At 53.8% G+C, this 14,387-nt stretch overlaps 1 protein-coding gene across 2 annotated transcripts; it reads left to right on the plus strand.

Annotated features, from left to right (window-relative positions):
* The first annotated feature begins 402 nt into the window (after positions 1–402).
* FKBP8 (FKBP prolyl isomerase 8) lies at positions 403–9,377 on the plus strand. 2 transcript variants are annotated; one of them, XM_074350396.1, is made up of 9 exons: positions 403–531; positions 1,797–2,108; positions 4,359–4,528; positions 4,677–4,765; positions 5,059–5,276; positions 5,880–6,052; positions 7,739–7,816; positions 8,315–8,446; positions 8,854–9,377. In XM_074350396.1, exons 2-9 carry the CDS (start codon positions 1,823–1,825, stop codon positions 8,938–8,940), a joined length of 1,233 nt encoding a protein of 410 aa, XP_074206497.1. In that variant the 5' UTR covers positions 403–531; positions 1,797–1,822; the 3' UTR covers positions 8,941–9,377. The 2 variants fall into 2 exon arrangements, with proteins under 2 accessions (XP_074206497.1, XP_074206496.1); XM_074350395.1 differs by having other exon boundaries at positions 404–531; positions 5,056–5,276.
* Positions 9,378–14,387: the final 5,010 nt, after the last annotated feature.

A 14,387-nucleotide genomic window follows, 5' to 3' on the forward strand; every position in this document is an offset into this window, starting at 1 on the left:
AAATACCATTTAGTGCTGTCCTCCCAACAGCCCCCAAGGTGAGAGTGTGTGGATAGCGGTGTCTATTCCCATTTCGCAGATGAACAGAATGAAGCTCAGACAGGAGCATGAGTCTGGCCAAGATGCGCGGCGCTGACCCGCGAACTGGCTCGGCTCTAGAGGCCCCTGCCCCTCCCCCGCCCGGGGGTGGCGCGGCGGCCTCTGCCCCTTTAAGAACGCCCCACGGATACAAGCAGGAAGGGGGCGGTACCTGCGCCTGAGACGGACGTGCGCGCGGACCAATGAATGCTGCAATCACGGAGGTCGCGGCCAATGGGCGCTGTGAGGGCGGGGCTGGGCGACAGAGTCTGGTTCCCGAGGCGCGGCGGCCGCGGCTGGGGGCGGGGAGGGGGGCGCAGGACCCCAAGCGGGGGTCCCGGAGCTGGAGGCACGTGTCCCGGGGCGCCGGCGGGGCCGCGCCGGCCTGGAGCGCTACCCGGGCCTCGGCTGGTCCGGGGGCCGGCGCGGCGGGGGCTGAGGCCGACAGGCGGGGTGAAGGGCCGCGGGGGAGGCGAGCTGGGGGGGCGCGGGGGGTCGGAGTGCCGGAGCGGGTGGGGGCGGCCTGGGGTGGGGGCCACGGAGGGCCAAGGGCAGCGGGTGGGGGGGGTTGCTAGCGGAGACTTGTAGGGCCAGGGGCGCCCGAGGGGTGCGGGGGGTCGGGAGCCCCAGACTGGTGGCGTCAAACAGGCGTGGGGCGTTGGGGACTTGGGTGGGAGATTGATGGACTGCTAGGCCGGGGCAGGGGGCGTCTGGAGAGTGTAAAGTGTTATGGGATCAGGAGGGGGGCGTCTGGGGACATCGGGGTGTTTAGGGGCGACGGAACGGCTGTGGGGGTAGCTGGCCCTAGCTGGGGGCGGTGGTTGTGGTGGGGGGAGGGCGATTTACGCGGGCGCAGGGGATTGTGGGGGTGGGGGCTGGGAGGGTCTCAGAAAATGGGACCTGAGCCTGGAAGGAGTGGGCAGGTGAGAGTTAGAGAGGGGATGCTGTGGGTTAGAAATGATGGCCCTACGACCTCCAGAGCTTGGGGTCTAGGGGTGGGGGACAGTTCTTAATGGTCCAAGGAAGAAGCTGCGGGGGTCTCGACCACTTCAAAGGCTACTTTGAGAGGGTGGTAAGAAGGTCTAAGGAGAGGAGAAAGGGCCCAGGGAATGGTTTGTGTCAAGGTCCCTGGTATTAAGGGGTGGTATTAGGTTCAGTGTATGGAAGGGAAGGCTTGGGGTTTCTAGGTGGCTCCCCTTAGGAGAAGGGACAACTGGAGGTGGGGGACACATGGTAAAGATTCAATTATTTATCCCTTGGGCTCTAAAAATAGCCTCCCCAAGACCTCAGGGGTTGTCCCCCTGAAAAAAAATCCCAGCACCTGCTCTGGGTATTTAACCAGATAAAACTCTAGGTTCATATCCTGCTCCCTGTGGTTGGCTTGCTTCTTGACCTTGGGCAAATGACTTTGCCCCTCTGGGCCTCAATTTCCTTTTCTGCAGGGGGATGTTCCCTACTTTCTAGAGTGTTTATAAAGATTAAATAATAATTAACTCTAGTAATCAGTAACACTGTTTGAGTGTGATACCCAGAGCTTGATGAGTGGGTTGTTCTTCCTTTGGACAAACCAGGATTGTTGTTCGACACTGTATAGATGAGGAAACTGAGGCCTGGAGGCCCTGAGTCTCACAGCAAATGATTGGCAGTGTGGGGAAGGGATTCAGAGGAGAATTTGAGGGGTCTGGCGGGAGTCTTACCCTATCCATTCCCCCCACCAGGGCCAATTCCCGTCCCCCCTAGCAGCATGGCATCCTGTGCTGAGCCCTCTGCTGTGGGCCCTGAGCCCATTGCCCCGCCACCTGCTGGGGTCCCACCACTTGAGGACTTCGAGGTACTGGACGGGGTGGAAGACGCAGAGGGCGAGGAGGAGGAAGAGGAGGACCTGAGTGAGCTACCGCCACTTGAGGATGTGGGGCAGCCCCCAGTGGAGGAGGCCGAACAGCCTGGGGCCTTGGCCCGAGAGTTCCTGGCCTCCATGGAGCCTGAGCCTGAGCCGGCCCCGGCCCCGGACGAGTGGCTGGACATCTTGGGTAAGGAGCAGGGGTGGCTTGGGTTGATCCACAGGGCCCAGACAGCTCAGGTTCAGGAGTGACCTTGGCCTAGGTGCTATCCTCCCCTAAGCCTCATTTCCCCATCTCTGTTGTGAAGTAGGTTGGAAGTAAAACACATGGTACCTACAGTGATTGCCAGCCACAGGCAACTACTTGAGACACTTCATGTTTATAAACCCTTTTCTTCTCTCTCTCTCTCCCCCCTCCCTCTCCCTCTCACACACACACACACACACATACACACTCACACACACACATGACTTGCTATATCCTCCCTGTTTCCCAAAGCTGCTAACAGGGCTCAGAGAGGTTTACTCACCTGCCCAGGGCCACACAGCCAGCACAGCAGGTGCTGGCAGCTCCCAGCATCCACTCCTGTTCTTGGCATTTGTCTGACAAGTGCCCACCCCCAGAAAAATGTGTCCTGAGGTCATATGGATCTGTGGAACACCACGTTTTGTTCATCTCTCTGTCTGGTTCACCATATTCAGTAGGGTGCTAATTGCTCAGAGAAGCCCTGCAACAAACTAGGAGAACCTACACGTATGCCCCACCATGTACCCCATCACAGTAACTCTAGAAGGTAAACATGGTGCTGATAGTTCTTATATCCAATATACTACGTAATGCTAATGTCCACACAAATAATAGTAAAACCTCATTACTACTACTATTAATGCTAATGGAGCAGTAGTATCAGATAATATTGACACCACTGAAACAGAATTAGTACTGATTTTACCTGCACTCCAGATATACACTTTGCTACTCCTAAAAGTAACACCAGGTAATATTTACTGAGCACTGGTTTTGTGCCAGATTTGTGCATCATCTTATTTTATTCCCACAACAACCCCATGATGTAATTCTTACCGTATCCCCATTTTACAGATGGAGTGACTGAGGCTCAGAGAGGTGAAGGCAGTTGCCCAATGTTGCACAGCCTCCTTGGCTATATTAAAGTTGGGGAAGCTTTTCTCTAATGATACTAAAAGCTGCCACCTGAGCATGAGTCTGGCTCTCTTTGGTTATGCTCAGGCTACTTTCTAAGGTCAGAATTCAGGCTTCTAGACAAGGAAGCTGAGGCCTTGAGAGGGGATGTGGTTTACCCCGAGTTCAGCTGGATGATGGGTACTGCCTGGTTGAATTCCTCCCAGCACATCCACTATTCGTGCCCAGAAACCTCAAGACACAGGGGTCCCTTGGCATCTGCTAGGATCACTAATTCTCAGACTGGATGCAGGGGCTTGTATAAATTGGGGAGTGTTACAGAAATTTGGAACACTCTAGAATATTCCAGAATATGAATAGATACCTCCCTGCTCCTAAGCTTTAGACTGGGGTCTACTCAGACTTGTGGTGGTATTTTCCAGACCAGTGGAATATTACAGAACACAGGCAGTTGTCAGAACAGGGGTGGCTGGATGATGTCAGTCTGACGTTCTCCACAGGTGTAAGCTATCGCCCCAGTGGTTGTCATGGGACGACAGTGGGTGTCATCGTGGTGGGGGCTCCTTGAATGGCATTGTGAGGGCATGGGGCCTTGTGCCTGGTACTCAGTAGCTGTTGGCTGTGGCCATTTGGCCATTCCTAAGATTGCTTGAGGGTACGGAGGGGAACATAATGATCTCCTCAGCAGCTGTGGGAACATCAGGGGCTACTTTTGCTTATAGGCCCTTTGGTGATGTGGTGCTTTGGTTGGGACACACTCCTGGCATCACAGGTGCTCTGCTAACTAAGCAGATGGGTGTCACCAGGAGACCCCCTGATCACCCCGTTTCCTGGCTGGATAAATCAGTCCAGATGTCACAGAGCTGAGATTGGAGCCAGGGGAGGGAGAAGAGGGTAGCTCCAGAGTCTCTCTTCTGGGCATCCCTGCCATCCTGATTGTGGTGGGTAGGGTGGCTTTTCTCAGCCCTTTGCCCTTGCTGAACCTTGATCTTATTAAGATAATAGTCCAGCCAGTGCTCATGGATCCTGTCTGCAGGGCCGGCATCGTCAACCCCCAGATCAATCCTTTCTTACCCAGTGTCCAGCCAGGGACACTGAGGCCCCAAGGCCTGTGGTTACCTGCCCAGTAAGTGGCAGGATGACCACTGAAAGCTAAGCTTGTGCCCCGGTGCTGTGCCACCCCCCCAGGTTAGGCAGAGCTGGGTGGGGGAGTGCCCAGGGGGCAAGTGCCTAATGGAACTGCTCGGTGACAGGCTGCTTGTCCCTGCTCCCTGGCAGGGAACGGGCTATTGAGGAAGAAGACGCTGGTTCCAGGGCCACCAGGCTCAAGCCGCCCGGCCAAGGGCCAGGTGGTCACTGTGCAGCTGCAGACATCGCTGGAGAATGGCACGCGGGTACAGGAGGAGCCAGAGCTGGTGTTCACCCTGGGCGACTGTGACGTCATCCAGGTAGGAGTGGTGGGGAGCTGGGCAGTTCTGAGGCGGTGGCCAAGGTGAGATATAGGGGAGGCTGGTGGGGGCAGGATGCTGGGGAGGGTTGGGCACTATAATGCTGCACCTGGACCCACCCAACTCTCATGCCTCCCCTTCCCCCCAGGCCCTGGATCTCAGTGTCCCGCTCATGGACGTGGGGGAGACGGCTATGGTCACTGCTGACTCCAAGTACTGCTATGGCCCCCAGGGCAGGTGAGAACCTGCTACCGGCAGGGGTCCCTGTGGGGGTGTGGAAGTGAGCAGGACATGTTGCTCCCACATCTCACCCCATCTGCCTGCACATTTTATAGAAATGGAAACTGAGGGTCAGGGAGGGGGGCTCTTGCACCAAGTCACATACCTCAAGGGTGACAAGAGTTACTTGCATTTTACTGCGGAAGAGGTCATAGCCCTTTCCTGCACTTTCCTGCCTGCTACTGAGCCAGCCCAGTGTGTCTGGGATTCAGTCAGACACTGAGTGCCATCCCTACCTCATCCCCCAGCAGGAGCCCGTACATCCCCCCACACGCGGCCCTGTGCCTGGAGGTGACCCTGAAGACTGCCGTGGATGGGCCTGACCTAGAGATGCTCACGGGGCAGGAGCGTGTGGCCCTGGCCAACCGGAAGCGGGAGTGTGGCAATGCTCACTACCAGCGGGCCGACTTTGTGCTGGCTGCCAACTCCTACGACCTCGCCATCAAGGCCATCACCTCTAGCGCCAAAGGTGAATGCCAGGTCAAATCCCACCACCTCCCCTGCAAAGGCATCCACTAATGCTAGAAACCTCAAGCCACAGAGGGCCCCAGATTCAGAAAATTCCAGAATATGGATAGATGTTCATCTATGCCTAGCCTTTAGGTATATCCAGCCTTATGGTGTATCTCAGATGAATGGAATGTTAGGTGGTAGAGGTAGGTGTCTGAACGTGGGTGACTGCAGACATTGTCAATCCACGTGTCCTGTTGTCAAGCCACGTGTCCTGTTGTCAAGCCCTTGTTCACTTGGGCTCCATTTTGTAAATTCGTTGGGAGTGCCCTGAGGATGGTGCTGGTCTTGGCCCATGTTAGAGATGGGGAAATAGGCCAGAGAGGCCTAAGGTCTCCCCAAGAGTAGGTGGTGGAGGCCCCAGCACTGGAGCTTGGACCCCATCTCCCCATCTCCTATGACGGGGACACTCAGAGACCCTCTCCCCCAGTCTCCTCCACCACCAGGTGCAGAGGGGTGGGTGGGCCTTGGCTTGGGTCCCACAGTCCCTCTGCCGATGGGTGGTTGTGGGGGGCTGGTGGCATGGTAATGGGGGCTACAGTTGAATGCTGTCCCCCTATAGTGGACATGACATTTGAGGAGGAGGAGCAGCTCCTGCAGCTGAAGGTGAAGTGTCTGAACAACTTGGCAGCCTCACAGCTGAAGCTGGATCACTACCGTGCAGCACTGCGCTCCTGCAGCCTTGTGCTCGAGCACCAGCCCGACAACATCAAGGCGCTCTTCCGCAAGGGCAAGGTAGCTGCAGCTCACAGGCAACAGGCAGGCAGGCTGGCTCCCCCGTCCCAGGGCAGTGAGGCTGGTCCCAAACCCTAGATTTGAGAAGGGCATAGGCATCAGCCAGCCAAGCACTCTGGGGTACAGATGGGGAAACTGAGACCCAGACAATTGCAGGGGTGTGGCCTGGGTCACAGCAATTCATTGTCTTGAGACCAGATTTGATCTCCAGGTCTTAGGTTCCCTCTACTCCCCTACAGTGCCCTCTGGTCTGTTGGTAATTGTTCCTTGCATATAATACTCTGTGGCTCCCATCTCCCTCATAGTAAAAGCTGGGTTCTCACAGCAGCCTTTGAGGCTCTGAGCCATCTGGTCTTCCTCCTGCCATCACCCTCCATTCTACTCTTGCTCCTTTCCATCCTGCTCAGCTTCCCCACTGCTTGCTGCCCAGGCCAGGTCTGCTCCCACCCTAGTGCTTTTGCATAGGCTGTGCCCACTGCCTGAGACATCTGTACCCCAGGTACCCCGATGGGTCCCTTCCTCACTTCCTTCAGGTCTTTGATCTGATATCGCCTCTTCAGGAAGCCTTCCTTGTCACCTCCACCATGACCCCCTGCCCTGTCTTCATGTTTCCTGTGTCGCTATCAATCTATCTCCCATTCCAGAAGGTAGAGATTTTGTATGTCTCATTCACTGCAAATGGGGCTCGGCACACAGTAGGTGCTAAGTAGGTGCTAGTGGAAGGTAAGTGGCTTGAGTGGACTTGACCTTAATTGCTTTTGCTCCATCTCTGTTCATCATCACACTGTTGGGAGAGGTGGTGCTTTCAGCATTTTTTACCGGTGAACTGAGGAAACTGAGGTGCAAGCAAATGCTGGGTCACCTAGTGTGTTTGTGAGAGGCCTGAGCAGGGCCTCTCTCCAGTCAGTATTTTTTAAGTACTTTCTGTGTATAGAGTTCTGCATAAAAATGTGAGGAGGAGAAAGATGCTGTCTCTTATTTTCAAGGGTTTATAATTCTCTTGAGGGGAGTGAGACTCTGCTCATGTAACCTCAGACATGTTTGAATCTGGTGGTTGAAGGTGATGGAAACCTCAAATAGATTCAAGCAAAAGAAGGAATTGACAGCTGCCAAGTTGAGTGTAGCTGGCTTCAGGCACTGCTGGATCCAGGTGTTAGCAATGTTGTGCAGATGCCGTTTCTGTCTGCCTTGTGTTTCTTAGGCAAGCTTCTCTCTCAGGGTGACCAAGGTGCTCCCTCCTGCTCTGCCAAAAGCTCCAGGTTTCCATCCTTCCCACTCAGCAACTGGCCTCCCAGTGGTACCAACATAGTTCAGGCTGGATCTCATTGGCTGGCTTGAGTCACATGCCTGGCTCTGAATCATTCAGTGTGGCCAGAGCTTTGGAAACATCCAGTTGGCTACTCCAGCCAACCAAGGTGGTGAGGGAGGAGAGATTGGCGCCTGGGTCTCTTGAACAGGATGAGACAGACACTCAGGGGAAGGAGCAGGTTGGGAGATGACACTGAGCCTGGTGGGCCACTCATGTAGTCTGAGGGCTCAGGGGAGCAGTGTCGGGGTGACTGGGCCCTCAGGGCAGTTGCCAGAGATAGATTTGGGACTAGTTAGGGCTGGCAGGGCTGGGTCTCTTGAAGGAGAACATGGACCAGCATGGGTCCCGAGTGATAAACTATCCATTTCCTTTGGCAGGTGCTGGCCCAGCAAGGCGAGTACAGTGAGGCCATCCCCATCCTGAGGGCAGCCCTGAAGCTGGAACCTTCCAACAAGGTGAGCCGAATGGGGGCACCCTGGAGACATGCCCTGCTGGCCTGTCTGGGAAGTTCCTCCTGTGGTCTGCCCCTTTATCCTTGCTGTGGCTCTCCTTGTGGTGTTTCTACCTGGGCAGGGGGCTAAAGGGCCCCAGCCAGCTTGCTGAGACCCTCATGACTCCTGCATAGGCAGCCTGGGTTCACCCCCCTACAGGGGTCCCAGAGACCAAGGGCACCGTCAGCCTGGCTAGTGCTGGAATCCTCAGCTTTCCTCCCAGAACCTTCATCTCTCCTGGATAGGTTTGCTCCACCTTTGCTTTTTCCACCCCATCTGCTGGCTTCCTGGGGGATGGAGACAGCAGCCCCCACTTTGCTGATACCCAGAGAGTAGCAGACAGGACTCCCATGGCCCATTGGTCCCAGCCCCAAAGGACCCCAAGGCCCCAGAAAACAGACTGCTAGCAGTGGTGGTTGGCTTTTGCTGCCACCTGCTCTCACAGACACTACCCTCTCACAGACGATCCACGCAGAGCTCTCGAAGCTGGTGAAGAAGCATGCGGCCCAGCGGAGCACGGAGACCGCCCTGTACCGGAAGATGTTAGGCAACCCCAGCCGGCTGCCTGCCAAATGTCCTGGCAAGGGTGCCTGGGTGAGCTGGGGTCAGTGGGCACAGGGAGGTTCCCAGAGGAGGGACAGGGGCTATGGGCAGAGGGAATTTCTTCATTTTGTAAACGTTGATGTCTTAGTGAACCGGGCCATTCTGGACCATGCTGGGGGCACAGAGAAGCCCCAGTGACCAGGGCCAGAGCAGAAGGTGAAACATAATCTGAAGGACTCAGGGTGGGGAAATGATGGCTGTTTCAGAGGGAAAGGGGAGGTGTTCCAGAGGAGGGGACTTGAGTTTTGATGCACAAGTAGGAGTTTTCCAAGAAGAAGGCAAGGCACTGTGAGTCAGTGGTTTCCTGGGAGGCCTGTTTGGGCTGTGTTGCTAGCTGAGGCGCAAGACATCAGTCTTGACTACTGGCTAGCAGCCTCTTTCCTCTCCTTTATCCACAGTCCATCCCATGGAAGTGGCTGTTTGGGGCAACTGCGGTCGCCTTGGGGGGTGTGGCTCTCTCTGTGGTCATCGCTGCCAGGAACTGACTGCCCAGGTGGCCGCCATCCCCTCCACTCACCGTGGACCCCACCCTGCGCTCCCTAACTCCCCCAGGCTCCCTGTCCACTGCCCTAACTGGCTTATCCCCCTCCTCTGGGGCGGGGGCAGTGAGGTTTTGGGGTCACATGGCCCAGCGAGCAGGAGGAACTAAGTCCTATAGGGGGAAAGTGAGGCAGGGCCCGAGCCCCATGTCTAGCCCAGAGCGAGGGGCCCCTCATTCCTCCAGACCCAATTCCCACCCCTACCCCCACCCCCCTGGGTTAGGTCTCATTGGGGGCCAGCCTCAGTTCCTCCTTCCCAACAGGCCTGGGGGCAGCCCTTCTCCCACCCAGTCCCTGTCCAAGCGCCAACTCCTCCTGCCCCGCCTGCTGCCCTCTGTCCAGGTCCCCCCACCACACAGTGAAATAAAGCCTCCCACCCCGCACCCTGCCGGCTACGGAGCCTTCTTCCACCGTCGCTTGGGGCTGAGCCAGAGATGGGAGATGGCCTGTGTCACATCCAGGGTCACGCAGGACAGTGGACGTGGCTGAGGCAGGGCTAGGGGTATCTCCTCTTGGGCCACAGCAGACCCTCATTACCAAGGAGGAAACAGACCCGGAGAAGTGGGGTGATGAGCTCAGGGTACCCAGTCAGACTCTGCGGGAGTTCACACCCAGCTGTGCTCTTTACCCCACCTCTCCTGACTTGTTGCCTCATCTGAAATTGAGGACCCTGACGGGACCTAACTAGGGGCTGTGCTGAGCCCGCAGTGACCACAGGGGCAAGCAGACAGCCCCATGTCTGGGCAGCAGCATAGCCAGTGCACAGGCCCTGGAGCAGGATGGATCCTGGTGTGTTCAAAGTTGATAAAGGTGAGTGGTTAGCAGAGCTAGACTCTGCAGGGCCTCAGGCTGTGGGGAGGGTTTGGAGTTGATTCCAGAAGCTCCATCTGCTCTCCTTTTCCCAATAGCCCGGGGCTGTAGGAGCTTCTCCCCCAAATGCTGCCCACCGTCACAGCCAGGACACACAGAGCCAGTGTTTGGGCCTTTGTCAACCAGCACCAAGGCCCTTCTCATTGCTTTCTCCTGCCTCCAGGAAAGGAGATCTCTGAAGTAGACCACACAAGTGTCTGACCTGCCCCCATCCCCTTACAGTCCTGGAGGGGAAGCCACTGACTACCACCACCCAGAAGAAGGTGGTGGTCAGGCCTTGAACCTGGATCTTTGCCCTGCCTGCTCCAGGCCACCTGGATTACTCTCAGGGCACAGATCTAAAGGTGGCTTGAGCCTGCTCCTCTTTTCCACCGTTCAGCCCCCTTGGGTTTCTGTTTTGTCCTCAGATGGGAGGGGGTCTCCATGGGAGGTGCTGGGGCAGGGACTGTGGGTTGGCCAGGTTTGAAGGGACTGCATTTCAGGCAGGACGACTCCTTTCCTCAGTCTCATAGTCTCAGGCTGGGAAGCTGACCTGAGTGGTGACCAGCAGGGTAAATTCCCGGTGCCGGTGTGAGTCACTGCTCTTGTCACTCCTCAGCGCTGATTGTGTGCTGGCAGTGGCATTAGTCCACTGGGTACCCACAGCAGCCTCATTCTGTGCCCATTTTCCATATTTTCTGGTGATAAATCTTTTGTCAGATAGTTACATTGTGAATATATTTTCCACTCCGTGACTCACTTTTTTTTTTTTTTTTTAATTATTCTGCAGCCCCAGAGGGCCTGCATTGTGGGGCCCGGCTGCCCGCGGTGCACCACGGCACTGTGAAGATGGTGTGACTCACTTTTCATTTTCTTAATGTCTTTCAAAGAGACATTTACATTTATGTATGTATGTATGTATGTGTTTATTTATTTGGGGGAGGTAATTAGGTTTACCTATTTTTGGAGGAGGTACTGGGGACCTTGTGTATGCTAAGCATGTACTCTACCACTTGACCTATACCCTTCCCCCCAGTTTACAATTTTTTTTAACTTTTTTTTATTGAGTTATAGTCATTTTACAATGTTGTGTACAATTTTTTGATGCAGTCCAATTTGTCAGTTTTTTTCTTCCATTCCATGTGCTGTTTTTCAATATTTGCTGAGCCCAGTGTGTAGAGATTTTCTAGGTTTTCTTTTAAATGTCCTATGACTTTAGCTTTTACCTTGAGGTCTATGATCCACTTTGAGTTAATGTTCGTGTGTGGTGTGAGGTTGGGGTTGAGGTTCATTTTTTTCCATATGGCCATTCAGTTGTTCCAGAAACATCTGTGGGGAAGACTTTCCTTTCCCTAGTTAGTCTCTATGGCAACTTTGTCAAAAGGCAGCTGACCACAGGTGTGAGTCTTTTCTTGACTATGCTTGACCCCATGCTAAGGATCTCTATGTCCCCTTGGCAGGTCCCATGCTGCCCTGAAGGCTAGCTTTTTAGTAATGCTGGAGTCAGGCTGGATGTGCCTCCCGCCTTGGCCCCTATTCTCCAAGGTTGCTTTGGTTGTGCCCATTATTGGCTAAGCAAACTGAGGCCCAGAGAGGAGACAGCTTCTGCTCAGGGTCCCACTACCTGGAAGCAATAGGCAGGATTTGGCCCAGGTCAGCCTGCCTCCAGAGCCCATGCTCCACCCGGCAGCTGGTTCTGCACCTCACTGCAACTTCAGGCCAGGAGATGAGGAGAAAGACCTTGAATGTCAAGGCCAGGAGCGTGAACTTCAGTATGTTCATTCTTTTGGACATTCTATCCTCAATGGTCTGAACAGGGTGGAGGTGGGGAGCCAGGATATCCAGGACAAGAGGCATTGAAGTTTCCCTAAAGGCACAGGAGGCCTTTAGCAGATAGTAAAGGGTGCTCCTGGTACAGGCGTAACATGTATAAAGGTGTGCTGGCTGGACAGTGCATCTTTTGTTCAGAGGACAACTAGTTCAGATTTTTCTTTCATATCAAAGCACATACCAGTGCCTTCTGTGTACCATCTTGGACGATGACTCAGCCTGGGCTTTCCCTCAAGGAGTGCAACTTGCAGTGGGCCGTGAATTGGAAGTGAACACAGCAGAATGAGCTTTACATGTGAGCACTTATGTCTCCTGAGCACTTCAACGGGATGACCTTTGCATGCTTCCACCTCATGTCATCCTTAAAGGACAACTTCCTGGAGGTGAGTGCTGGCTGGAGTCACCCAGTGTGGGATCATCAGTGTCTCTGAATGCCTGTCCTCTGTTTCTCCTTCTGGTGGAACTCACCTTTACCATGCTAATGGGGCTGGTTCCCCACCAGCCTTCAGAAGTCGCCTGCAACCCAGGACTGACCAATCAGCATTCCAGCACCTTGGCTACAGTGATTGGCTTCTAGACGGTCATGTGACCCACAATCAACCAGTCAAAGCCTTCCCTGGTACTTCTGCTGGAGCCTTGAGGACATTTGGAGCCCCCCCCCCCCCACCTATAGAGCAGTAAAGAAATAATTCATTAGGCCTGGGTTGTCCAAACCCTGTACATTTAAAGGACTGGCCCTTGACCAGCACCTGAGAGGTCACCTGTAGGTTCTTGGAATGTCCTGACTGATAAGTGTCTATTTACCTGAGGCCATGGGTCACATCAGATATTCCACGCTAACAATATGATTTAGAGTAGGGGCTTTTGGCCACATGATATCAGTTCAAACTCTGGATGGGCTGGAGACTGAGTTCAGTCATGTGGGTGGTCCGCCATATGTGCATGACTGACCCCTCCTCCCCAATAAAAACCCTGGGCAAGGCCTTAGGTAAGCTTCCCCGGTTGGCAATATTCCATGTGTGTTACAGTTGTTGCTGGGAAAACCAGTTGCTGTCTACAACCTGAGACTTGTGCCTGGTTTCTCCTGGTTTCTGCCTTATTCACTCTTTCCCTTTGCTGATCTTAGACCATATCCTTTCACTGTGATCAACCATAGCCACAAATGTAACAGCTTTTCTGAGTTCTGTGAGTCCTTCTAGCGAGTTATCAAACCTAAGGGTGGTCCTGGGGCTTCCCTGACAACAGATGTCTTTACCCCAAGCTTGAGAAGGGCTGTGAGTCTTCCTATTGCACAAGTAAGGCCTGAGGCCCCAAAAGGTGGACTTTCTGGCTCTGAGGTGCCCAGCTAAAGGAGCAGTGGAACAGGCATGGGACCCTGGAGCTGCATGCTGGCCACTCCGCCATGCAGAGGGACCAGTTCCAAACTGAGTGCTCTCACAGATCCTCGTATTCCCTCTGCTGCCAAACTGTATGCTTCAAAATCCCTAAGGCCCATTTGCCCTGACCGAGTAACTCAACTTTCAGGAAGTTGTGGGACAGATGTGTAGAGATGCATCCCCGAGGGCCGTGGGCTACAGAAATTTTAAGGCGTTTATGAGATTTCTCCTGCATCATACCATGACTGGGAATAGGGTGGATCTCGTTCCTGTGATTGCTGTTATTGGGCACAGCTTACCTTAAGATATGGGGATCATCTGGGTGGGCCTGACCCTGTTGGTTGATTGAAAAGAAAGTCAGATTTAAACTATGAAAAAGATTCAACATGAGAGATGTCTCTGTTACTGAGATGGAGGGGGCCACATGACCAGTGCCTGAGAGTGGCCCCCAGCTGACAGCAAGGAAGTGGGGACCTTAGTCCTACAACCACCAAGAAATGAATTCTGCCAACAACCTAAAGGAGCTTGGAGACAGATCCTTCACTTGATCCTCTGAATGAGGACACATCCCAGCCAACACTTTTATTACAGCCTCATGAGACCCTGAGCAGAGGACCATTAGAACATACCAGACTTAGGACTGACAGAAACTGTGCCATAATAAATGTTCCTTGTATTAAGCCAACATATATTAACAATCGCTATTAGCGATAGCCAACTAATGAATAGTGGCTGGTCATCCCAGTGTGGTTTAAAAACCCTTAAACTTGGGGGTGGGGTGGAGGGTAATAGCTCAATAGTAGAGCACATGCTTAGCATACACGAGGTCCTGGGTTCAATCCCCTGTACCTCCATTAAAAAATTAATTAAAAAGTTAAAACCCCACAAACAGCAAACAACATGAATGTCTAATAGAAAGGGATTATGTAGATAAACTTGTAAACCCGTTAATAATAACGATTTGCACAATGATGCCATTTGCCTTTGGTCTAGAGTAAATGCTGTTATCATCCCTATTTAATGGATGAACAAAGTGAGGAACAGAGAGGGCAAGACACATCCAAGGCTACACAGGATGAGGGTCAAGCTAGGGTCACTCTTCCCGTCATAGAGCTAGAACTTCTGCAGTGAGCTTGCTAGGTGGAGTAGTGTTGAGAGGCCACCCCAAGATGATCAACTGACTTCCAGTTTCTTGGGTGACCTAGTTTTTAGAGACTTTTGGAGGGCATGCCAATGCCTGATGATTTCCTCCTTTATTGTTCCTGGGGTCTTGTTGGGAGCCACTGGGGCATTAAGTGTAAAGGGGATAAATGCTTGTTACCAAGCAATGTAGCCCAT

The sequence above is a fragment of the Camelus bactrianus genome, chromosome 22, assembly GCF_048773025.1.
Source record: "Camelus bactrianus isolate YW-2024 breed Bactrian camel chromosome 22, ASM4877302v1, whole genome shotgun sequence".
NCBI lineage: Eukaryota > Metazoa > Chordata > Mammalia > Artiodactyla > Camelidae > Camelus > Camelus bactrianus.